Source organism: Cornus florida, unplaced genomic scaffold, assembly GCF_030987335.1.
Source record: "Cornus florida cultivar Cherokee Brave unplaced genomic scaffold, ASM3098733v1 CherokeeBrave_3.0.0_Hap2_Chr03, whole genome shotgun sequence".
Taxonomy (NCBI): Eukaryota; Viridiplantae; Streptophyta; class Magnoliopsida; order Cornales; family Cornaceae; genus Cornus; species Cornus florida.
In genome coordinates, this window is record NW_026775573.1 from 23206338 (window position 1) to 23233485 (window position 27148).

General features: G+C 33.3%; 3 protein-coding genes across 3 annotated transcripts; all 3 read right to left on the reverse strand.

Moving 5' to 3' along the window:
* Positions 1-3681: 3681 nt before the first annotated feature.
* Positions 3682-4477, reverse strand: LOC132301276 (uncharacterized). The gene is made up of 2 exons (XM_059798543.1): positions 4289-4477; positions 3682-4224 (listed from the first exon to the last, which is right to left on the reverse strand). The coding sequence occupies exons 1-2, from the start codon at positions 4475-4477 to the stop codon at positions 3682-3684; spliced, it is 732 nt and encodes a 243-aa protein (XP_059654526.1).
* A 37-nt stretch (positions 4478-4514) lies between these two features.
* LOC132301277 (putative receptor like protein 25) lies at positions 4515-11339 on the reverse strand. Its single transcript, XM_059798544.1, has 4 exons — positions 11041-11339; positions 10852-10926; positions 5382-5493; positions 4515-4577 (listed from the first exon to the last, which is right to left on the reverse strand). The coding sequence occupies exons 1-4, from the start codon at positions 11337-11339 to the stop codon at positions 4515-4517; spliced, it is 549 nt and encodes a 182-aa protein (XP_059654527.1).
* A 15-nt stretch (positions 11340-11354) lies between these two features.
* LOC132301278 (receptor-like protein 6) lies at positions 11355-14162 on the reverse strand. The gene is made up of 2 exons (XM_059798545.1): positions 13076-14162; positions 11355-12538 (listed from the first exon to the last, which is right to left on the reverse strand). Exons 1-2 carry the CDS (start codon positions 14160-14162, stop codon positions 11355-11357), a joined length of 2271 nt encoding a protein of 756 aa, XP_059654528.1.
* Between the last annotated feature and the right edge of the window lie 12986 nt (positions 14163-27148).

Below are 27148 nucleotides of genomic sequence, written 5' to 3' on the forward strand. Positions count from 1 at the left end.
GAGAGAAGGTGGCAGCCATGGCTACCATGGAATCAGGCCAAGAGAGAGGAAAGAGAGAGAAAATATCTGATTTTTTCTTATTGCATCTCTTATTTATAGAAAAACTCAAAAAGTGTCCCAAAAGGGCCCCGCCAGGTCCGAAAAAGTGGAATTTGAGTAGACGCGCTCAAACGGAATTTGAACGAAAAAGAACCAAAATGAGAAAAGATGAACAATGGAAGAAATGACGTCGAAAACTGATTCCCGAGCAGAGAGATATGCACCCCAAACAAGTCTGCTGGCATGCTGCCTTTATTTGGCAAGCTGCCCTGCTGGCATGCTCCCATTATTTGGCAAGCTGCCCTACTGGCATGCTACCGTTATTTTATACTTGATTTTATTGACATCTTTAGTCGGCTCGTCCCTTTAATAAGGAAAGTAGATTAAGACGAGTTTCACGTAACTTGTAATAAGGTAAGTAGATGAATACGAGCTTCACTCAGCTCACCCCTTAACAGGGGAAGTAGATTACTATGAGCTTCACCCAGCTCACCTTTTAACGAGGGAAGTAAATTACTATGAGCTTCACTCATCTCACCCTTTAACAAGGGAAGTAGATTAATACGAGCTTCACCCAGGTCACCCTTTAACAGGGGAAGTAGATTAATACGAGCTTCACCCAGGTCACCCTTTAACAAGGGAAGTAGATTACTATGAGCTTCACTCAGCTCACCCTTTAACAAGGAAAGTAGTTAACTCCTCATCTTTTTACGAGGGAAGTAGATTACTATGAGCTTCACTTATCTCACCCTTTAACAAGGGAAGTAGATTAATACGAGCTTCACCAAGGTCACCCTTTAACAGGGGAAGTAGATTAATATGAGCTTCACTCAGCTTACCCTTTAACAAAGGAAGCAGTTAACCCCCTATCTTTTTATCGAGGGAAGAAGATGAAGCTGACCCTTTATTCTTTTAAGGGGGAAAGAGGTATGGTCTTGATATAGGAGTCATCTCCTCTGACGGTTGTCTTGGGATGTTGGCAAATCGTTGACACTTGTCGCACTTTTGAACGAAGTCAAGTGCATCTTTCTGCATGGTGGGCCAATAGTATCCTAGTCGGATGGCCTTGTTAGCAAGTGACCTACCCCCAGCATGGTTTTCACAAACTCCTAGGTGGATCTCCCTTAAAATGTAGTCAGCTTCCTCGCTAGAAACGCATCGTAAATACGGCATGGAGAAGCTTCTCTTGTTGAGCACCCCTTTGATAAGCGTATACCTAGCTGCCCGCATCTTGACCTTTCGAGCTTCTGCTCGGTCTGTTGGTAGCACCCCATCCTTGATATATCTGATGACAGGATCTGCCCATTCCACACTCAATATCGCTTGTTGCACTTTAATTTGTCTCTCCTGAGATATAGATGGTTCGTACAAATATTCCAGTGGTATATTCTTATTGATCTCAGGTTCAATGCAGTAGCTAGCTGGGCTAAAGTGTCTGCTTTCCCATTATCTTCTCGTGGTATTTGATGAATTGAGAATCTTTGGAAGTGATTCTTTAATTCTTTCACCTTTTGTAGGTAACTCTTCATCTTCTCGTCTCGTGCCTCATATTCCGCTTGAATTTGTCCAGCGACCAACTCAGAGTCGGTGTAATTGCTCAACCCCTAGGGCATTTGCCACTTTTAATCCTGCTATCAAGGCTTCATACTCTACTTTGTTGTTGGTTACGTTGAAAACAAACCGAAGTGCGTACTGTATACTTTCTCCCTCTGGGGAGACAAGAACAAGCCCGGCTCCGCTAACCTGAACATTAGATGACCCATCCACGAACAAGTCCCAAACTACTTCTGGGCCCATCTGCTCACTTAAACCTGGTTCTGTCGAAAATTGGGGTTGTTTCTCCTCTTCTGGAGGGGTAAACTCAGCTAAGAAATCAGCTAACACCTGAGCCTTTACTGTTGTTCTTGGCTTATACTGAATATCAAACTCTTCTAACTCTACTGACCACTTCATCAGTCGACCAGAGCTTTCTGGCTTGTGTAGGACCTGTCGAAAGGGTTAATCTGTTAGGACCACTATCGTATGCGCTTGAAAGTATGGTCTCAGTTTCCTGGCGGACACAATTAAAGCAAAGGCCAACTGCTCCATCCTTGGATATCTTTCCTCCGCACCCCTAAGTACTCTGCTCACGAAGTATACTGGCCTTTGGACCCCTTCTTTTTCTCGTATCAGAGCTGAACTGACAGTTGTTGTGGAGACTGTAAGGTATATGTATAGTTCCTCTCCCGGTATGGTTCGAGACAGTAGTAGGGGAGAACTAAGGTATTGCTTTAGTTCTTTGAACGCCTGCTCACACTCTGGGGTCCATTCAAACGCATTCCTTAGCACACGAAAGAAAGGTAGACACCTGTCAGTTGACCGAGAGATTAGCCTACTCAAGGCAGCAATCTTCCCTGTTAGTCATTGTAGATCCTTGGTTGATCTTGTCGATCTCATGTCAATGACTGCTCGGATCTTCTCTGGATTGGCCTCAATTCTTCTTCTGCTTACCATATATCCCAAGAACTTTCCTGAGGAAACCCCAAGGCACACTTGTTGGGGTTGAGTTTCATCTTATGCCTCCTAAGTACCTCGAAGGTCTCCTGCAGGTCAGTCAAATGGTCTTCAGCTTTTAAGCTTTTCACCAACATGTCATTAACATATACCTCCATGTTTCTACCAATTTGATGCTTAAACATTGCATTCACTAGCCTTTGGTATGTTGCACCAGCGTTCTTGAGCCCAAACGGCATTACTTTGTAACAGTACAAACCTCTATCAGTGATGAATGCCATTTGTTCTCTATCTGAGGTGTACATAGATATCTGGTTGTATCCAGAATATGCATCCATGAAACTTAATAGTTCGTGTCTAGCCGTTCCCTCAACGAGCATATCGATTCTTGGGAGAGGAAAGCTGTCATTCGGGCAAGCTTTGTTAAGGTCTGTGAAATCCACACATAGCCTCCACTTTCCATTTGCCTTCTTCACTAAAACCACATTTTTCAGCCAGTCGGGGTAGTACACCTCTTGAATAAAGTCGACTTTTAAGAGCTTTTCCACCTCTTCTGATATAGCCTGATTCCTTTCTGGAACGAAAGTCCTCCTTTTTTGTCTGACAGGTTTAAAGTCAGGATTTACATTTAAGCGGTGCTCCATGATAGTGGGGTCTATACCCGGCATGTCTTCATGGACCCATGTAAATACGTCTCGATTCTTCCTGAGGAATTGAGTAAGTTTATCTTTGATACCTGGGGGAAGTAAAGACCCTATACTCACTTTTTTCTCGGGCTCACCGTCACCAAGGATGACCTCTTCTAGCTCCTCTATAGGTTCCACTCTATGAAAGTCTGGTCTATCTTTCCCTTCCAGCCCTTCAATCGTAAATGCCTCTTACGATTTTGTTTTTCTAAGAGAGGCGACATAACATTCGCGAGCCATTGTTTGGTCCCCTCTTAGCTCTCCCATACCATATTCAATTGGGAAGCGCATCAGGAGATGGTAAGTGGACGTGATTACTTTTATGGCATTCAATGTTGTCCTCCCCAGGATAATATTGTATGATGATGGGCAGTCCACCACTACAAAGTCCACCATTATAGTGACCTGCTTTGGATTGGCTCCTGCAGTAACTGGAAGGGTAACTGCCCCCAGTGGATGTGCTTTATCGCCTGAAAATCCCACCAGTGGTGATTTCATGGGTCGGAGCTTCTCTCGGCCAATTTTCAATTTCTCGTATGCCCAGGGGGTCATCATGGGGCTGGTGAATTCCCTTGTCATCTTCTTCAGAAAAGGTTATGATTGGCTTATCAACTCGAGGTAATTTTGTTGCAGGACTTGTCATTCCAACTTCATTCACCTCTGAAAAACTCCAAATACTCCAAGCATGAGCCCTCCGAGCCGAACTAGTCTCACCACCACCAGCGAAGCCACTCGATATAACTTTGATCTCACCCATTGGTTGGTGTTGAGAAGGGAGATCATCTCGGCCCTCCCGGGCTGGGTTGGAGCCTCCTTTTCCATTTTTAATTGTGAATTTGCGTAAATGACCTTTACGAACAAGGTTCTCGATCTGGTTTTTGAGGTTGAAACAATCTTCTGTGTTATGTCCATGGTCCCGGTGAAACCTACAGTATTTACCTAGAGACCTCTTTGTTGGATCAGCTTTTAGCTTTGGCGGCCATTTCAATGATGCGTCATCTTGAATCTGCAGAAAGACTTGATCTACATATGTATTTAGGGGTATAGTTATTATACCTGCCTGGGCTCACTGGGCGGCGAGACGATCTGTCAGCCTGGTTGTTTGAGAATTTTTTGTACTTCGATTCCTTTTCCTCCCTAGTGTTAGGTGCTGGCCTCTTCTTCTCCGACCTCTTATTTTCACCATCTTTGTTTTTTCGTGCATTCATAGCATCCTCAGCGTTCATGTGCTTCCATGCTCTAACCATCAACTCTGTCATGCTTGTAGGGGCTTCTTTTGATAAGGAAAATAGGAACTTAGAAGTCTGTAGTCCTCCCCATAAAGGCTGTGAGGGCAACATTGTCGTCCACCTCTTCTACCTGCAGCATATCAGCATTAAAACGACTTATGTAACCACGGAGAGGCTTTCCCTTCTGCTGTTTCACATTCAATAAGTGTGTTGCTGTCTCCTATGCCTCTGCGCAGCGGTGAAGTGTCCAATGAATTGTTTGCTCAACTCATTAAAGATTTCAATGGAGCCTAGCTTTAATTTATTGAACCAAGGACGAGCCCAACCCTTTAGTGTGGTAGGGAAAGCCCTGCACATAATCTTATCCGGTACGACTTGCAAATACATAAGAGATTTGTAGGTCTCCAAATGATCGAGAGGGTCCCGCGTCCCATCGAAGCTCTCAAGAGTTGGTTGTAGGTCTCCAAATGATCGAGAGGGTCCCGCATCCCATCGAAGCTCTCAAGAGTTGGCATATTAAATTTGCTAGGTAGAGGACAACTCATAACATAACAGCGAGGCTAAATGCTAAGTTGGTCTTCTGTACCAGATCGTTCACTGTGGCCTGGCCCTTCCCTTTCATTGCTTGCATGACGTCTTTGACCCTAGTTCTCAGATCTTACATCTACAGATTGAAATAAGTGACGTCTTTAGTCTTGTCACCAACACAACCAGAGGTACTTGCACGGAGCCTGGTATTATTCCGTTCAAGAGACCGATGGTGATAGCTTCTCTATTGACCCCCTATTTGACTAAGCTCAGCGTCGTTGTCAATCCTATGGGAGTCATTCTTGGGTACTTCATTATTCTCCACCTCATTAAGGGCGGCTAAGCGTTGTAGAATCATTGAATTTTTCTGGACTAATTGGTTCATTCCCTTATTTAGGGTTTAAACCTGTTGTTCCAACGCTGTGACGCGTTCCTGATCGTTTGGGACGGCGGGGGGTTGCCTCGTCGAGTCCCCTTGATCAGAAGTTTGCAACGCTTCGTATTCGCCAGCAACCAGACTAGATCGCAATCGAACCATACTTTATTTAGAGAACTAAAATCGTTCCCACAGACGGCACCAATTCTTGATGATGGATTCTGCGCAACCTGGATCTGATCTGACTTCCTAAATAAAGAAAAGAAAAAATGATCCTACGAACACCGATGTGTTACCGGTGGAGTAGGCTCCGATGAACAAGTCAATGTGAATGATAATCTCCCTGGAGAAATTGAGTTAGGGTTTATTGCGTACCTCAAAACGTTGATTCCCCCGCCTTTTTTATAGGGCTTAGGTTAAGATGTCACGTAGAATTACCTTATTATAATCTATAGACTTAATCCTCATCGTAATCTTTGATCCTTATCACAATCTTTAATTCTTATCGTAATCTGTAAAGCCTATCTCAATCTGTAATCCTTATCGTAATTTGCAGAGCCTATCTCAATAGTGCGTTAATTTAGTAATCTTCCCTTAATTATGGATATTTAAATTATACATCCATCAGTAGAAAATAATACACAAAAAATCAAATGACTCGTATATGTCATGTTCATGAAAGTCTTAATTGCTTTATCTTTATTGAACACCCGAAACAATGACTTGGATGAAAATGTATATACATAGAAAGATAGAGATAGTTTTAAAAGAAACTCTTTCATGTAATAATTACAATATATTGAATAAAAGTTATATGTAAAAGGAACTCTAAAATATTTTAATAATAATGTGATATATATAGAAGTAAATATAAAAAATAGAGGGAGACATAAAAAGTTTTTAGAGGAGAGAAGAATTGTAACCTAAAATATTATATATATATATATATATATATATATATATATATATATATATATATATATATAAGAAGTATAATGCATTTACGATGTTGGCCTTTTGCAAGAAGAAGATAATATGAAAGAGTTTTTTATTTTATTTTCCGAGATCATATGACTCGTAGGTATATATAAGATGCAAACAACTTTTCACAATAGACGTCGCTTTTGAATATAAGAGTATAAAGGCATCTTAAGAAATTACGTTACAGGACGTTATCATTTTTTTCAAGGTTTGGTATATAATTAAAATTGATTTTTTAATAAAAAAAATCCAGAATCTAGAGTGTAAGATTGATTTAAATTAAAATTTAAAAATTGTTTAAAACAAGAACTCTTTGGAAAAAAAGAAGAAAGAAAGAAAAAAATAAACAGTATGTAAAAAACGTTGCGTATAATATTTTTGTAAATTAAAGAAATTATTTTAAAATGTATATAAGATATAGATATATATTTGATGAAGCAAATTTGTTATTTTTCTCTTATGTTCAAACAGATAAAATGATTAGAGATACTTGGCAAGGACACACAAGGTTTATAGCTATTTTTTGCTCGAATGATGGAGACTTCACAAAGAATCGATAAGTTGTGTGTTTCATAGGGCATTTATTTCTATGCTTTTCTTGAATGACACAGACGTGAGGACTTTGCAAAGAAATTATAAGTTTAAGTGTCATAGGTTTATTTGTATATTTTGCAGTAATGACATTGTGAAATGCACTACAAGTGTGTGAATTATTTGTTTTGTTTTTTTAATGGTTTTAAGTTATCTGAGCATGTTGAGGTAATTCTCATTTAGCCAGGAATGGTCTGTTCTCTTGCTTGCTATTTCCTCATCTTTGTAATGGTTTAAAATTATTCATGCTTATTGATATTTTGACATTGATACTTCCTAAGTAAGGTTACTCCAATTTAGCCAAAAAAAAAAAAAAAAACAAAGAAAAAGAAATGGTCTGTATTCTTGTTAACTATTTTCTCTATCTCCCATACTACATAAGAAAACATGTTTTAGATTTGATTACTTTCAAACGTATTTATTTAGTTCTTTCTTAATCGCAATAAGGATCATTCTATTTGCAAAAATTTGCAAAATAGTTGAAAGCTATATAGAATCTATGGAATAATATTTTGCTTCTCCATGCTCGAGTACTGGGACTTTTTTTTAGGTCCGCCACGTAGCCTTGTGACGTTATTACCCTTGTTTAAATTAATCTCTTCACTGCAGCAAAGGTCAATTTTGGTACTTAAAAAAGGTTAATTTTGGAATTTACAGCGATATATATATATATATATTGGATATATTATTAAATTTTTTTTCTATATATATATATATATATATATATATATATATATATCTTGGATATATTATTATTATTTTTTTTTCAGCTTAAATATTAACGGTTCCTCATCAGTCTCATATGGGAGTGGCAATTGGGTGGGTTTGGGCGAGTATTGAATGGGTCAGTAACTCATTCCCAACCCGTCAATGACGGATCATAGATGGGTAAGATCTTAAATGGGCGAGTCAAAACGGGCAACCCGTTTCAGTTTTTATTATTTATTTTTTTTACTTTTGCAAACGGGATCTTTTGTGATGACAAACTTCTAATATTGACTTTCATCAAATTTAAAATGACAAACAAAGTTTCAAATTTTTTTTTTTTAAATCCTCAAACAAGGTTTCTTTGACTACCATATGAAATTAAAAAAGATAAAGATTAACTTAATTCAATAAATAGTTATAAAAACTGACTTAATGGAAAAAAAAAAAAAAAATGTGCAGAATTTAAAAAATGATTCTTTACTTAATTCTGTATCGTTTTTTTTTTTTTTTTTTTTTTTTTTTTTTTTTTTTTTTTTTTTTTTTTTTTGCGGCGAGGAAGTAGTTATTTTGATTGTTGAATACTAAAAAATAAAAATAAAAATAAAAAAATTGTTCTTTACAATTTTTCTTTTTCTTTTTTTTTTTTTCCTTTTTCATTTTGAAAAAATTCACTATACAACTTAATCAACAATAATAATTATATATATATATATATATATATATATATATATATAGAAAAAAGAGTTTATGTATGTTCTTTATCCTCTTGTTCTATGGCAAAAAAGGGTAGTTATTCTCTCTACATCATCTCAAATTGATGATAATAACTGGCATGTCATGGAGCAGTAAGTGTACATTGTTTCCATTTTCTTTTACTTTTCTTTCAAGAAATTTGATTTTTCTAACATTTTTTTCACACTAATTTTTTGCTTTTGTCAAAATTCTTAATGATTCAGTTTCACTTTAACCCAAAAAAAAAAAAAAAAAAAAAAAAAAACCACCAACATGAGTAGTCTTTCCTCCAAGACCAAAAAAGAAATTTAAAGGAAAAAAGAAAAAGTGAATGTACAAAATGTGGATTTTCTGCAACATGAACAGCTTATATGTGGGCGGACACAGTGCTAGATGGCCTAAGAAATTATCCTATTTGTGGCCAGGACTTGAGGTGGAGTTTGGGCAGATCTGCACAAGCCCGTATCATTGTCGTGTGTTATCTTTTTTTTATAATTTATATATGTAGAAAGTTGAAGAGTGAGAGAGAGAGAGAGAGTTATCTTGAATTATATGGGCACACATTTTTTTCTTTTTTTGGTCATTACTGATGATGCCCAAATAATTTAATTATAGTGGACGAGCTGGGGCTATTTAATAAATTTGGATATAAATTGCCATCCAATCCCATACTAGCTCTATTATAAAATTTTAAAAGAATGTGCAATTAATGCATGATTTTTTTTTTTTTTTTTTTCTTCTCTTCAAATTTGAAGAGAGATTTTAAAATTTTAAAAGGATAATTTTTTAGATATATTATTTGTTTGAGACATCTCTAGAGGAATAATTGTATTGCTATTAAAATGAATTGCGTACTATTATGGGAGCTAATATTGGAGGCTTCTAGCTGTAGAAATATCTTTAGGCCTCCACACTCCTCTCTTTAAATGGAATTACAAAAAAATCCTTAATCCACACTGTGTTTGATTGTTACAATTTTCACTCCCATAATTACCCTTTACTATTTGCATAATCTCTTCCACATGTTCTTTGCATAATTAATTACGAAAAGAATAATTTATAAGTTGACCAGCTAATATAATATTAGTCTCATATTTATTTATTTAGCCACCAAATAAATAGAAATATAGCATGTGTCCAAATCGTCTTAGTCACACAATTAATAAATAAGTTTACAATCAATTATTACAACCAAAAATTTCGTTGAGCAAACTTGTAGCATGATGGCACCGACAAAGACTAGACAAAAGCAACAAGAAAATTAGGTCTTACAAGCGAAGTGGTCCAGAACATATGGGTCACACAATTAATAAATAATCTTGCACTTAATTATTACAACCAAAAATTTAGTTGAGCAAACTTGTAGTGTGATGGCATTGGCAAAGACTAGGCAAAAGCAGTCGTCGGGTGAAGTGGTCCAAAACATTGTTTGTACTATATGTAAAGAAATGTTTTGTTTTTGAGATGACTATAAGTGGTCTCACAAGCAGATGAACAATATTTAGGAGAATGTTCTGTGGGCAAGACTTTTCAATAAAATCTTCTACTTCTACGATCCAATACAAGTATTATATGTATATGTGTGTACGCGCTTGTGTATATATGTACAAGACTACGTGTATAAAGGGAATCCAAATACTATATAATCAAGATATTTGGTCTTCTTAATCTTAAACTGAGTTGTGTTTTGTATGCCGTCTCCAATTTCTTTCTGCCAGTAAGGTCACACTCATAATATCAAGAGATGCCTAGATAATCTACCCTGTACTATAGTAACCAATATAATCACAAAAATATCACTTGTCTTCTATGGGATGCCTGTAAGCCTAACTTGTTTTGTTCTAGTTTTAATGAACTAGCTAGCTCTAAAAGAATAAAATAATTCTAAGAGAACTAAGTTTACATAGGCGTAAGTTTTAGTTTATTTTTCCAAACAAATAATTATACACGCATATCAATGTTCTTATGAAAACTTAAATCCTTAACTTTACACTTTGAAAATTATAGAAAATAGTGTTAACTACAGCCATTGATTGAGTGACATGTTATTTTCTCAAAAAAGCTATTTCTTTTTGAGTTTGAATTGTATATACTTTATTTTTAGTCTGGGATTTTAATACATTTGCTCTTTACACACAAAAAAATAAAAAACAAAATAAAATAAAATAACTTCTAATAACAATTACAGGCCAACCATATATTTGAGAATTATATCAAAATGTCATACATGCATTACCCATGGCTGTGATGCATCTTTTGAACAATTATTTAGAACACTACCTTTTTGCAACAAGTATTCTGTAACAGCGGTCCAAAACTGCACAATAGATAACATTTTTTTTTTTTCAGCTGCAAATTTTATACTATAGTATTATTACAAGAGTTTTTCTTTAATGACATGTATCTTATTAAAAGAAGCCACTCTAGAGGGTTTGGTATAGACTACAAATGCAAACAAGTAAAAAGAAACACAACGCAACACACATACCTGATAGCTGGTGGAAACTCCATGCTGGAGCTGAAGTTCTTCATTTCCTTGATGTACCTCTTCCAGTGGAAAAGCCTACAAAGCCATGAACGAATATGGGCTCATCAAATTTAGCTTTTTCACCTGCTCTTTTTCGTCCTCTGTTTCTTTTGGTTCCTTCCAAAGGTGCTGACAAACCATTCATGATACCTTGCGGCAAAAGTGTGCCCAATGATCAACCCAACTACTAACCCACCTCCATAGCCCATGCATATCACAATCCAATCACTTTTATCAATTGCAAGCCATGAATGATCACCATGTTTGAACTTCGAAGGTACTGGTGGTGGCTGCAATGCATCCGAGTTTTCACATCTCTTCGACAAAGGGTCTCTACACAATCCTAAATTCCCCTCATAGGAATTGTTTGGAAATGTATCGAATTGCCTCCCTTGTGGAATTGGCCCTCTGAGATGATTAAAAGAGACATTGAAGAATGCAAGGAACATGAGTGGGGTTAGTGGCTAAGGTATCTCTCCTGAGAGCTTGTTTTGAGAAAGGTCCAACGACTCAATCTCTGTTAGATTCCTCAACGAAGATGGAATCTGACCAATAAGACTGTTGTTGGAAAGGTTGAGCATGTGAAGACACTTGAGAATCCCAATAGATTCCGGAATCTCTCCTTCAAATTGGTTGCTTGACAAATCAATGGCAGCGAAAATATTTAGGATATACAAATACACAATTTGCACACCTTTGTTTGTTAGTGTCAGCGCGTAAGTACTGCCATTGTTAACAAAATTGGTTACTCTTCCAATATATGTTGATTCATTAACATCAATAGTTTTCATGGCTGTTAAGGTATGGAAGTAATCGCAAGGTAAGTTACCAGTGAAACCATTGTGAGAGATGTCAAGAATGTGCAATTTGGAGAAAGCTAAACTGGAGTTAGGGTTCCATATTGCACCATGGAATCTATTGAATCGCAAAATCAGAACCTTCAATTCTGGAAGTGTTCCAAGCCAAAAGGGAAAAACGTCATAGATCTTATTGTTTCCAAGATCAAGACTCTCTAGAAGTGGACAATTGACCAACGAATTTGGCACTGGCCCTTGCAATTGGTTTTGAATTAAGTTGATCATCCTCAGCCCGGTTCCATTGTTGTATGTTTGAGGAATGGGGCCATGTAATTTATTGTTTCGAAGATTCAATAACTCCAGAGAATCAGCAAAACTGCCCAAACATCGGGGAATGATGCCACTTAGATTGTTATAAGATAAATCCAGGACACGAAGAGAACTCGCATTGCAGATCAATAGTGGAATCTCCCCAGTCAGTTTGTTGTTTGCGACAATATAAAAGCTGATGGATGATGGTGGGACAAGGAGTGATCCTTGCAGCATGTTAGAACTAAAGTCTAAACGGTATAGTGCATCCCACGGAAGAACTAAAGGAGGAGGTTGGTGAAAGCCAGTTATAAAGTTATGAGAGAGGTCAAGGGTATCCAAAGTTTGTGTACTCATGTTCCATATCCATGTAGGCAGGGGGCCTTGGATGCGGTTGTTGCTGAGGTTTAAGTACACCAACTGGTCTTGAGTTTTCAAGAAATTTGGGAACTCAGTTAAGTTGCATGAGTTCAAATTAAGGGACTTAAACTTGGGAAGCGTAACATTGGTGAAACTACTTGGGAGCAATGTTAATTGGTTACCTGAGAGCCCAAGAGTAGTAAGATTTTTCAGAGTAAGAAACACATCTAGCTCCACTATTAGGTTATTACCATCAAGATTAATAACTTGCAGATTCACTAGTTGAGAGATTGACTCGGGAATTGGGCTATGCAACATATTAAAAGGAAGTAGAAGATATTGGAGCTGTGTAAAATTACCAAAGAAAGAAGGTATCTGACCCGTAAAATTGTTGAAAGAAAGGTCCAGATATAGCAGTTGTGTAAAATTACCAAACCAAGTTGGTATTGACCCTGAAAAATTGCATCCTGCCAACCCCAAATGATTCAAGGATTCAAGGAATCCCATTGAATTTGGTAGTTCCCCAAACAAATTGCTTCTGGAAAGGTCCAAATATTGCAGTTGTGAAAAATTACCAAACCAAGACGGGATTGGCTCTGAGAAATTGCATCATGCCATCTCCAAATGATTCAAGGATTTAAGTTGTCCGATTGAATTTGGCAGTTCTCCAAAAAAATTGCTTCTGGAAAGGTCCAAATATTGCAGTTGTGAAAAATTACCAAACCAAGACGGGATTGGCCCTGAGAAATTGCATCCTGCCATCTCCAAACGATTTAAGGATTTAAGTTGTCCAATTGAATTTGGCAGTTCTCCAAAAAAGTTGCTTCGGGCAAGGCTCAAATAAAGGAGTTGTGGAAGGTTACCAATTGAAGACAACATTGATCCTGAGAAGATGCATCCTGAGATATCCAATTCATTCAACAAGTAGAGATTTCCAATTGAATTTGTCATCTCTCCAGAAAAGTTTGTTATCCCCAGCCTCAATTTCTTGAGTGGACTCTTCGTGTGGAATTCAGGCAAGTAAATGATGAGATCTGGATTGTACTTCACGCTAAGAAACTGTAGGTTTGGTAACTTAAAAATGCCTGCGGGAAATTCACCTTGTAATTGACAATCTTCGAGAAGTAGAGAGGTTAAAGATGAAAAATTAGCCAAATTGTGAAGTATTGTAGAAAATATGTTCACCTCATTAAGGTAAAGTTCTTTTAAATTCGTCACATTCTTAACCAAGCTTGTTAGACCAGGCTTACGGAGCTCCACTGAATTTCTTAAGAGATCAAGAGAAGTTAATTTGGTTAAATTTGAAATTTCCGAAGGGATTTGACCAGCAAATACAGAATATGAGAGATTAAGATAAGTTAACCTCGAAAAAAGTCCAACAGCAGATGGGATTTGAGATTCATTGAAGTCATTGTCAGCAAGGTTGAGTCTCCGAAGATGAACAAGGCGGAAGAGGGTATTGTTGGTATTGATAAAACAGAAGAGAAAGCTACTACTGAGGTCAAGTCCAATGACACGGCCGGTTTCATCATCACAAGTGACACCATCCCATGAGCAGCAATCACTGTTACTGGTATTCCATGATGCAACCTTTGGATAAGCTGAAGCATCGCCAGAAGCAAACTCCCATATAGAAAGGCTTTGATTGAAGTGTACCAAAGCAGAGCTGTCATTATGATGGTAGAGTGGGTTTTGTTGGTGGAGAGAAGGGAAAGAGTGAACAAGCATGAAGTAATGAGATGTAGTGATGATGAGTAGGAAGAAGAGCAAGTAGTGCAAGAATAATATTGGTGAAGAACCACCCATTCTCAATTATATGGTATATAAATTTCTCTTTCTTTGGCACTTATATAAGTATATATGATAATCAAGAGGTGATGTTTATATAGAAGAATAACAAAATGATATATATCCTACGTAATCTTGTTGAGTCAAGTCAAGTGGAGAGATAGTAATTGAAGTAAAAAGACCGGCAATTCTTTGTATTCCACATAAGCACACATCTTCAAGTCTCCCCTCTTAATTAAGGATAAGGACTTAAAACTACAATTTTTTTCCACAAGGAACATTTCTCTTAATTTCCACTTTGCTACTTTCTGCCAAGAGATACACACGAAAAACACACACACACACACACACACAAAATATATTATTGGGCTAGATCTGGTGTACACTAATTGATGTAAACGTGGCTTTTGGGAGTAGAATAAAAATTCCACCCCCACTACAATTCCATGTACACTAATTATTTTATATTTTTACCAAAAATAATTATTATTTTAAGCTTTGAAATAATGGGGTTTCAAAAAATGACATTAGACCCCAAAAAAGTTTTCGATTTCACATTTTACTTGTTTTTCTTTTGTTTTATTAGAAAAATAGATTAGCAGAATTCTCCATGTATTCGAAACTTCATAATTGTTTCAAAACGTATATAATTTCACTCCATGTTATAAGATTAATTGTATTATTATTTTTATTTAAAATATCCAAGTATTGCACTTCTCCAACCCACCATGTTATCATCCCAAAAATGGAGGGCAATAAACGCACTAAAATAAATGTGTGTGTAGGTTAGTAATTTACCAAAGATGCATAGCAGTATTAAATTAGTGGCATGTATTATACTTTAAAATCCCATGTTGCCCATTTTCAAACCAATTTTCTTCACTCTCGAGCCCCATTCTTTCCATTATAGAACTCAAGTAAGCATTTCATTGAACATTTAGGATGCACAAGTGTATGGACCTGTGCCGAAATATAAATCACCCCACATTTTTTAATCACAATACCACTCAGAATCATCCAAGCATGCAAAGCTTCCAATCATTTAGTTCAAATCAAGCCAAATCATAATTAATCCAAGAAAAATGCTAATACATTAATTCATATATGTATTTTATTATTATTATTATTATTATTATTTTGAAGAGTAAATCAATTTATTGATAAGAAAAAAATATATTACAAAAATTGGGCCAACAGAAAATTAAGCCCTAACCATAGGCAATACATTAGCCAAACTCAGCCCCAACATAAGGCCCAGGCCCCAACCCATGAATCTTCAAATATATTGTGGTCTCTCCGGGTACGTACGTACGTTTCTCCCTTTTATATATATATATATAATTTTTGAAAGTTCAAATAAGCACACGGATTCAAAATTTTGATTTTGAGAGTATTAAATACTTAATTATTTTTATTTTTATTTATGGAGAAAACTCTCTTTCACTCTGGGATTTGCGTATGTACATTATCTTACTCTTTGTCATCTTTAGATTGAGTGTCCATCTAAAAAAAAAAAAAAAAAAATCAACATTAGGACAAGTTGATATTCCAACGCCATATGATAATTTTATTTTTTTTGTATATTAACATTCTTTTTCTTATATATAAGAATGACAAAAGGCAACGTGTAACAATATTGCATGTAATTCAATTATGAAATAGAGCAGTAATTTTTATTTTTCTTAAAGTGAATTAAAGCACTATCATTTAATGTAAAACAATGATAAATATCTGGTTTGCTTCCATATTCAATGAGAAATGAGGCTTGTTTCTCATCTCATCAAGAATGCTACTATGTTGGAGAAAATTGTGATACAATGGAACTATAATTGTTCGCGACAAGAAGCAGTCACCACGAAGAGCTTGAGATCATTAGGGAAGTATTAGTACTAATTAATTACTAAATATGGAGATGAGTATCTTTCTCTTTCGGATTTGCGCGTGTTACATGCTGAATTAGACATGAACAACATTGAAGACATTATCTTACTCTCTTTCATCTTTAGAACTAGTGTCCATCTACAAGAAGTCATCATAAAAAATCGGATAAATTTGTCGAATCATAGAATCAAAGTTACGTGATAATTTTATTAGCATTCTTTTATTATATGTTGTAATGACAAAGGTTTTTTTTTTCCTGCTAATTATTATTATTTTAAATATAGTATTCTCATTATGTTTTTTATACTATATATCTCAATCAGGCCAAACCAAATTCTAGAGAAAACATACTTCCATATGATGAGTCTGAGTTTTGCAGGAAAAGAGAGAGAAATGAGGCTTCCTTCTCGTATCATCAAGAATGCTACCATGTTGGAGAAAATTGAGATACAAGGCATAGACCTCCCAGCTATATGAGCGCATAACCGATGATGAACCAATTTAGAGTTTAACAAGTTTGTCTCATAAAATGAAAATGTCAAGGCTGCCCATATTTTAAAAACTGTTGATTTATTGAATTTGATTTGACAATTTCTCGAGTATTTATAAGACCACATAAATAGATAATTATGCTAAAAAAGTGATACATTCAAATAAATCAAACGTGAACTTTATTTTAGAGATTATTAATCAATTTTAGTAGGAGATTGTTGTAAGTTTAAATCTTAAAAATTAATGTGCGAGTAAAAGTCATTCATAAGTTTTTCACACGGACTAACTTGACTTTTTTTACTTTAATAAATGAGTCAAATTAGTCCACAGGCGCTTTAATTTTCATCAAATAATGTTATTTTGATGACCTATTGCGATGTAAAAAAAATTTGAGCTATATATATATATATATATATCTTTGTAACGTTACTCTCTTATTCTGCCCTTGCTAGGTAGTTGATCGAACTTGCGTATCGCTCAAATTTTTTTTTACATCGCAATAGGTCATCAAAATAACATTATTTATATATATATTACTTTATAGAAATTATTTTATTTTATTTATATATATCATTGTCTAATTATCTTTGTAACGTTACTCTCTTATTCTGCCCTTGCTAGGTAGTTGATCGAACTTGCGTATCGCTCAAATTTTTTTTTACATCGCAATAGGTTATTAAAATAACATTATTTATATATATATTACTTTAAAGAAATTATTTTATTTTATTTATATATATCATAACATTATTTATATATATATTACTTTATAGAAATTATTTTATTTTATTTATATATATCCTTGTCTAATTATATTTTCTTTTATTAAAAAACTCATAATAAATAGATAAATACAGAAATTATATGTAATAGAGTTCTATTTTAAAATTAATTAATAAATTTTTTTATATTAAAAAATAAATTTGAAATGTTAAAACTCTTTACATTTTTATATTTTATTTATATGTATTATTATATTATTATATATTTTCTTTAAATATATTATTGTCTAACGTGATAGAGTTTTAAAGAAAATAAAATAGATAATTTGTTGTAGATTTTTATAAAATAATTTGTCATTTGTGGTAAAGTTTTATAGAAATTATTTTATTTTCTTTAAATATAACCTTGTCTAATTAGATTTCCTTTTATTAAAAAACTCATAATAAATAGATAAATGCAAGTTATATTTGATAGAGTTTTAAAGAAAATAAAATAGTTAATTTGGGGTAGAGTTTAGATAATTTGTGTTAGTGTTTTACAGAAACTCTTTTAATATATCCTTATTTAATGTGGTAGAGTTTTATTAAAAATAAAATAGGTAATTTATGTTACAATTTTATAGAAATTATTTATTTTCTTTAAATATATATATATCCTTGTCTAATTAGATTTTCTTTTATTAAAAAACTGTAATTTGTGTTAGAGTTTTAGAAAAATTATTTTATTTTTTATATCAATTAATAAATATTTTTTATATTAATAATTCTTATCTAATTTGATTTTCTTTAATTAAAAAACTAATAATAAATAGATAAATCGGTACTTTGTGTTAAAGTTTTATATAAACTCTTTTAAAAATTATTTTATTTTCTTTAACTATATCCTTGTCTAATTAGATTTATTTTCATTAAAAAAACTCATAGTAAATATATGAATACAGGTTATATGTGATAGAGTTTTAAAGAAAATAAAATAGGTAATTTGTTATAGAGTTTTATAGAAATTATTTTATTTTTCGTAAATATATTCATAGTAAATAGATAAATATATGTTATTTGTCTAATTAGATTTCTTTTATTAAAAAATTATAATAAAAGGAAATTTGTGGTAGAATTTTAGAAAAATTATTTAATTTTATATATCAATTAATAAATTTTTTTATATTAGTAATTGTTGTCTAATTTGATTTTCTTTTATTTTAACTCAAAATAATAAATAGATAAATAGGTCATTTGTGTTAGAGTTTTATAAAAAACTCTTTAAATAATATCCTTCTCTAATGTGATAGAGTTTTATTGAAAATAAAATGGGTAATTTGTGGTAAAGTTTTAAAGAAATTATTTTATTTTCTTTAAATATATCCTTGTCTAATTAAATTTCCTTTTATTAAAAAACTCATATTAAAAGATAATTTGTGGCAGAGTTTTGGAGAAATTATTTTATTTTCTATATCAATTAATAAATATTTTTTATATTAATATTATTTTGCTAATTAGATTTTCTTTTATTAAAAAATTTATAATAAATAGATAAATAGTAATTTGTGTTAGAGTTTATAGAAACTCTTTAAATATATCCTTATCTAATGTGTTTTATTGAAAATAAAATAAGTAAATATATCCTTGTCTAATTAGATTTTGTTTTATTAAAAAAACTCATGATAAAAGGTAATTTGTGTTTGAGTTTTAGAGAAACTATTTTATTTTACCTATTTAATTTTAATTAGTAATTGATTTGTGTCAAAGTTAACATATTTGAAATTGAATTATCAATAGCACTCCTTTTAATATTTAATGTAATATATTAATGTCGTTAACTTATTACTGTGTATAAGATGTAATGTCTACTGCATAATCATTGTCTTGATGTAATGTTTAATGGTTTTGAAAATTAATGAACCTATTAATTGATGTGAATGTTATATTGTATATAATTATTTATACATATGTGTATCTTTATTAAACTTCAAACTTTATTAGCTTTGGTTTTAATCAGAGATAATATTCTTATTGGTTTTCAGAGGCTTGGTAGAGAGAGCTTGCTCGTAGGGTTTAACCTACGATTTATTTTTTTTATGTTATTAGAAGTTCAAGTCTCAAGGTTGAGGATCCGTAACTGAATGACTTATCTATTCTTTCTATTTTATTTCAAAGTAAGATATTATTACTTCAGTAATTATTAATGGATTTATGGATAGTGGATTTTGGTTAAGGAGTCCTAGAGTTACGGGATTCCTGAGTTATAACTATTGCGAGTTATTAATGGAAATTTTATTTATTAGTTTTTCTTTAGCGTATTATTTATTCTTTTATTTCATTTTGTACTATGTGCTTGTTTGAAATACTTTAATTGTTTTGGTATCCCTTAATTTTGTGCGCGGACTTGATCAACCCGTGTTCCGAAATTAGGGGGTATTACAGTTGGTATCTATAATACCCCTAATTTTTAAAAAAATAGTCTCGGTATTTTGATTATTATTTTATTGGATTTTTATTTGTTTAATTGTTACTTATTTGTCTAATTGGTTATTTTGGTGTGTTTAATTGTTTAATTGATTGGTTAGGTTATTAAATGGTATTTAAATTAAATTGTTAAAAATATTATATTTTTGTTTCATTCACTGTTTTATTTTATTTCTTGTAATATATTTCTGGTAATGATAATATTAGTTTTAACTTAAGGTCGTCTGGTGTAGCCGACATAGAATTTAATAGTAGGTTTTGTTATGGGCCGACTAGGATTAAGTTTAGGGCTCTATCTCTTTTATGACAAGGATTAGGGTTTTAGTATTAAGCCTATAAATACACCATTATGCTTTAAGCCTAGGGTTTACGTTATATCACATAGCACATACACGTAGAGTTGTTCTGTAAAAACAGAGGGTAGAAGAACAGAGCATTGTAAGGATTAGCAAGGAGGAAATCAGAGAGGACCAAGGAAGGATTGTGGTGAATTATCTCAGAGTACTAGGAGGCTTGACAGTAGTTCGAGGTTGCCGGAACAGTGGACACGACGCCGGGATTTCTTAACTGAAATCACAGGCAAGTTCTCTTCTTCCTCTCTCCCGTTGGCCTGTGTTCTGTGCACCTAGATAGTCTCTAGGGTTTTAGTAATTGAAACTTACATGTTTAATATATGCTTTGTTGATGATCTGTTTGCCTTAAATTCAAATCTGTTAACAGTTCGTGTATGGTTGCTGTTCATTAAAGCATGCTAAAATCTGTTGTGATTTTAATTACTATTCTTGCTTTTATCTTCTATAAACGAACCATGGGGATGTTAATGGGATGATATAAGACTCCTACGATCAGTTTGTGAACAGGAACTGAGGGGTTGGAATAAAACTATAGTTTCAGTTTTGTTCCTAACGCGTGATAATTCGGTAGCAAATTTAATCTCTGTAATTGATTTTAATTGTTGTTATCAAGCCATTGGGATGCTACTGGGTAGTAATATGACACCTAAGATTAGTTTTAGAAACCAAATAGAAAGGTTGCAACTGGCTGGAGTTGAAGCAGCGGTCAGAAACGAAGCAAACGAAGCTGGAACAGAGAGATAGCTCACAGGGGGGAGAAAGCCGGCTCTGGAATGTCAAGAGCCGGCTCCCACCTGTTAGAGCCGGCTCCAAGGAGGTTTAGAGCCGGCTCTATGCTGCATTTAGCCTGCTTAATTTTTCTAGAGCAGGTTCTTTCATTATTTTTGTGCGTACAGTGACTTTTCAGTTACTGTTTGGGCACTTGGGGTTCTTGATCAGTTTTAGAAATTTAATGGGTTTTTAAATAATTAGTTTAACATGTAACTAAGGTCTTGAATTGCATAAATTTACCCCTTAGTTTTAATAGAATTAACAGTACGCTATTTGACAACTTTGCGTGCGGTTAACGGCTGGAAGGAGATTTTCTGATTAGTTTTAATCTGACAATTTAGGGTGCTATAAAATGATTCTAAATTTATTTTAAATGCACTGTGAAGTCTTTTAATTAATAAATTGGACTTGTGGCATAGGGTGTGGCTCTGTGCTAAAAGATAAAACAGAAAATAAGTATATAACTTAGTACGCTGTTACCGGATGGAAAGAACTAAATTGCTTAAATTAATTTAGCGATTTATTGGACTATAATATGATTATAGAACTTATTTTAAATACACGATAGAGTCATTATTATATTAAATTGGAACTATGCATGTTCTAGATGTTAATTGTTAGAATATTAAATTCTTTGATGCAATTATATGGATTAATACTGGATTTTAATTGCTAGATTGTTAATATTTTTTCTGCAATTATTTGGATATTAGTTTGGATTGTAAATTACTAAACTGTTATATATATGATGTAATTTACAAGGATATGGAGGATTGTATGCACCGGTATGGGACGGTGACATACTAAGGACGATTTAGCTCAAAACGCCTAAACCGAACCTAACGGATTAAAGGAATGAATTTATAAATATTGAATCCTAATTGTGTTTAAGTCAAATCAACTGCATCTAAGTTGAGTGGCTTCTTGGATTAATGGATGATGGTTTAGTCATATCAACTGAATAAGTTGAGTGACTAACTAATTTGTTATTGTATGTCAATTCGATAAATAATTGAACTACATACCCTGGTTTTGGACGGACTTTATATATATGTTTATGGTATCACGAGATGAGTTTGAGTCTCAGACTCGTTGGTTAGGGTGCGTATATGCAGTGGATGCGTAGCTGGTTATAATAGGTTGAGGTGTACCCTGTTAGTTCTAGGTACTCATGCCCACCTTTGAGTACGTTTTCGCATGTTGCCTTCTATTCAGGTTGAGACCCTTATTATAGACCAGTGAATGTCCCTTAGTGTGAATATATTTATGTATGGACTATATAGTTATTGTGAGGTATTTACGGTGTATCTGCGTATCGGGTCACTATATGGATTGCAATTAGATTAGAACTTACTCGTGGGCCTGACCCACTCTTCTATTATTTTTACAGGTATCAGACGGTTCTAGTCTCAGGCTTAATCGTGTTAAGCAGAGACTCTCATTCATTCAATCGACGATGTAGGATTTCATTCCATGTTTTAGACTTGCTTTATTTTCCAATTACAGTTTCAGTTGAGATTTTCTTTAGGGGTCCACTAGTTGGATTCCTAAGTTGTAACCTTGAACGATTTGGAGGATTGAATTAATATTATTTATGGTTGAAGGATTTTATATTTCTTTTCGTTTCCTTATTTAAATTCTTTATTTTCTATTATGTGTTCGATTTAAAATACTTTAATTGTTCGATATCCCTCGGGTTTGGGCCTGGGCCTGATCAACCCGTGTCTCGGATCCGAGGAGTATCACAGTATCAGAGCACTCCAAGTTCAAGTGTCCCTAGGGTATCTTTCATTTGTGACTTCTGCGTTGTGTACTCTTTTACTTGGAGCTTAAGTTTAAGATTCATTGTATTTTATATTCGGTTCGTTAATGCATCATAAAGTTAGATCATTTAATCTTATTAACAAATGGTAGGACATCGATTTAGAAGATATTTAAGGAGACAAGAGCATAGGTGCCATGATCGTATGTTAAATCAGTATATAGAGAGACAATATTTATTGTGGAAACTGATTGAATGACATAGACTACAAAGGTCGATAGTTTACGTTCACACAGAAAACACAGATGCGAGATAGAGTAGATAACTGAATTGTGAAAAGTTATTACTTCTACACTCAGTATTGTTCAGAGAGGATGAATGTAGTTGCAGAATTTGTAATACCCCGATATTTTAAAGGATTTATTAAGGTATTTTAAAGGATTTATTAATTAGAATTAATTACTATTATTTTATTTTTAATTGATTTGTTTGATTTAATTATGGTTGATTGGTTTTTATTATTTTTAAATAAGGTGTTTTATTTAATTAAGTGTGTAAATTAATTGTCTTGTTTTAATTAAATTATAGTTCGTAATTATATTGGTTGAATTGATATGTTATTTGATTTGTGAATTGTTTAGTTGATTTGTGTGCATTGAAGCTTGTGTGTATTATTTGTTTTATTATTTTATTTATTTAAATTAATTGAATTGGGTTTAAGCTTGGGCTTGAATGAAGCCTTGTTGGGTTAATTATTAAAGGCCCATGGTTGTGAGGATATTTAATAATTATCTTTGCATAATTATACTTATATAATTACATGTTATAAATTTAATTAATTAAAAAATCATTTGGAGGGGTACACCGTACATATGTCAATATAAATATATATTGATATATATAGGTATATATAATTTATTTAACTAATAGTTATATAGGGAAGATAATATATATATATATATTTGTATTAAAATATATGTGTGTATATATATATTAATTAAAAGATATATATGATTTCTTTTATATGGTAATCATAATGGGAAAAGGATTTAGATTTATAATGGGTATAAATAGACACAGAAGATTGTAGGGTTAGGAGTTTTTTTTCACGTTAGAAAAAATAAGAGAAAGCGAGAAGAAAAAGGGCTAACGAAGAAAAGGCCGGATCAGAGAAAGAGGAGACTGGATTTGGAAGAAACAGGTGAGTTTTCTCTACTTCTCCTCTTAGGACTCATAAGCCTATCACCTTGATTATCAAAATTATGGCTTTTATTTTATTTTGTTGAATTAAAATAATTTATTGATCGGATAATTGGGATCACATTTATTGGTCACATATATTTAGATTTAATCATTTATACATATGTATGTGTTCGTAGGATTTTCTAATTTTGATTTATGAAATTTTTAAAGGTTGATTTAATTATGTGTAGCAAGAGTAATTATATTATATGGAGGTTAAATTGTTATATATGTTAATGTTGGCCTTAAAATATTAAATATAGTATTTGGGTTCTTCTGAAATTTTCCGGATATTTTTATACATATGATTCGAATTATTTTTAGAATTTTGTTCTATAAATTGTCGGTAAAATATATACCCTGTTTTATAAAAATTTTGGTTTTATATACATATACATATATACTGGGGAAACATATAAATCGGCGCATGCACTAAAAGGGTTCAATTTGGTGCGGCGCAACACACAGCTCTTCATGTGCGCCCAAACCAGAACCATCATATGGTCCTGATAACAAGCGAATAATCCAGTGTGGACGCATACATGGGAAGTGGTTGCACTCACTAATCTTGGCCGTTGGATGAAGTTGATGGGTGTAGGATGATTCAGTGTGTTGCGGTTCCATGGAATTTATGTGCGCATTAGATCTGGACCATAGATGTGGTCCAGTCAACGAAAAAAGGATCCGGTGCGAGCAAGTGCACCAGAATGCAAAAAAGGCAACCAATAGGAACAAGCCACACACTCGCTGAGAGTGTAACAGGCGCGTGGACGCGCCTGCCAGTGTGTCCTTGCGCGTGGAAGAGCGTGCAGCAAGTGGAGGAGCTTGTGGTGGCACGTGATGGCGCGTGGGGACGCGTGCGATACTTCGGAAGGTTCCAGTGGGGTCCAGTGATGTTCCAGAATTGTTTTTGAGTCTGTTGGGGTTGGAATCAGTCACTAGAGAAGCTGTTCCTAGGGTTTTAAAGAGCCGTAAAATGTTACTAATATATTTAGTAGCATTTATTTGCATAAAATAATTAAATAATAAATTTATTATGGAAGAGGATATGTGTATATATATAGTTACAATTGTTTATATATATATATAAGGATATGATTTAATAAATTTATGATACGTATGGAAAGTGGTATATATGTATATATGTGATATAAATAATCAACGATTATTAGGGACTGTATTATTCGCCTATATATATATATTATTAAATATATGTGTATATATATACCATTTATGATTGTTAAATATTACAAATCCTATTTAGTGTATCTTGGTTTATAGATGTATGGTTGATTTAAAATCGCAATAGGTTGGCTATTAAGTTAAAGACATGCTTATAATATGCATGGGAAGTCTATGTATGATTAAGCTTATAGTTAAGTTTAAAATAATGGCATGGTTGAATTGAAGGCATGGATGAGTTGTCAAAGGTTGTAATATATTGTCTTATTATTTATGAATAAATTTCATATATGGAAAGCATGGTTGAATTGCTAATAAATGGTATAAGTAATTATACTTAAGGAGGCATAGTTGAATTGCTAATAAATAGATAAGTATATTTATAATGGCATGGTTGAATTGCCAGCACCTAACTAAATTGCTATGTATTAGATGATTTAAAATTCATCTATGGATATTGTACGTATAGGTTGGTTAGGATTAGATATTCTTATTAGAATAATCTAGTACCTAAATGTTAGTTATTATTTTATTATATTAGTAGAATAATAATGGTAAAGACATGGACTAATTGTCAAAGCATGGACATTAGCTATGTGATAAAGATAATTGAAATTATTATTTGTTTTGGATTAAATGTGGTATACTCTTATTTTAAAATTGGTTGTTTAATTGAGTTATTGTCTAGGGTAGCGTTAAGGTTGGAGGAGTTTTTTTTAAAAAGAAATATGTATTGGTGGATTGGTTTTGGTAGGATTAGTTATTAATCATTGATTAATGATTTACAATTTAATGAACCTATTAATGGATAAGATTATTTTATATATACAAGTATTTATATATATGTGTATCATCATACATTAAAGTTTAAACTTTATTAGGATTGGTTTTTTGGTATAGATGATTTGTTTATTGGTTTTCAGAGGCTTGGTAGAGAGAACTTGCTCGTAGGGTTTAACCCGCGATTTATTTTTCAGGTTAGTTGAAGTTCAAGTCTAAAGGTTGAGGATCCGCAGCTGGAGGACTTATCCACTCTCTCAGTTTATTTAAAAGTAGGATATTATTATTATTTCATTTAAGATTAGTACTTAATAAAGAACTTCTGGATAATGGATTTTATTTAAGGGGTCTTTGAGTTACAGAATTCCCGAGTTGTAATTTTGGAGAATTATTAATGAAACTTTTATTAATAGATTCCCTTCAGCGAGTTATTTATTCTTTTTATTTCTTTTTGTACTCTGTGCTTGTTAAATACTTTAATTGTTTTGATATCTCTTAATTTTGTGCGCGGATTTGATCAACCCGTGTTCCAAAATTAGGGGGTATCACAGAATTGGTTTTTAAGTTCTGTTTTGAGGATTGGGGTGTTCCAAGGTTATTTAGATCAAAATCTCAAAATGCATAATATACATTAATATGATAAGGACTTGAATAATATGAAATTTTAATTAACTTACATGTTGCGAATGAAGAATTTAGTTGCTTAATATTATTCTAGCAATTTCAATGTATATTTATGTGATTTTAATCATGTATTGGCATATAATATGATCATGTATTTATCGGATTTTTGTTATGCTTACTTCTGGATTATTTGATATATAATTATATATATTGCATCAATTATGGATTTTACAGATTTATGCACCATTAAAATAATATGGAGGTATTTTAGGGATGGATTAACGGAAAAGTTAAGCCCTACCTATTTGTGTATTTTAGGGACAGATTAACGGAGAAGTTAAGTCCTACCTATTTGTGTATTTTAGGCACGGATTAACGAAATAGTAATGTCTTACCTATTTATATTTATAAGGGAACGGATTAACCATAGAGTTAAGTCCTACATATTCGTGTCAAGTCAACGGAATAGTTAGATGGCATGCCATTGAAATAATATGGTTGGATAATTTACTTTTATGTTTGGATATAATGGATTTTACATATGTATAGATATGTGCCACGATATGAGCTTGAGTCTCAGGATCAATGGTTAGGATGGAGTTGTATATTGCCGATTGAGATGGGTAGCTGGATTTAAGGATGTGTGAGCCCTGGTAGAAGGAGGACTCGTAACCACCTTTGTGTGCGTTTTGCATGAGATACCCACTATCCGGTTGAGACTGCTTTAATCCA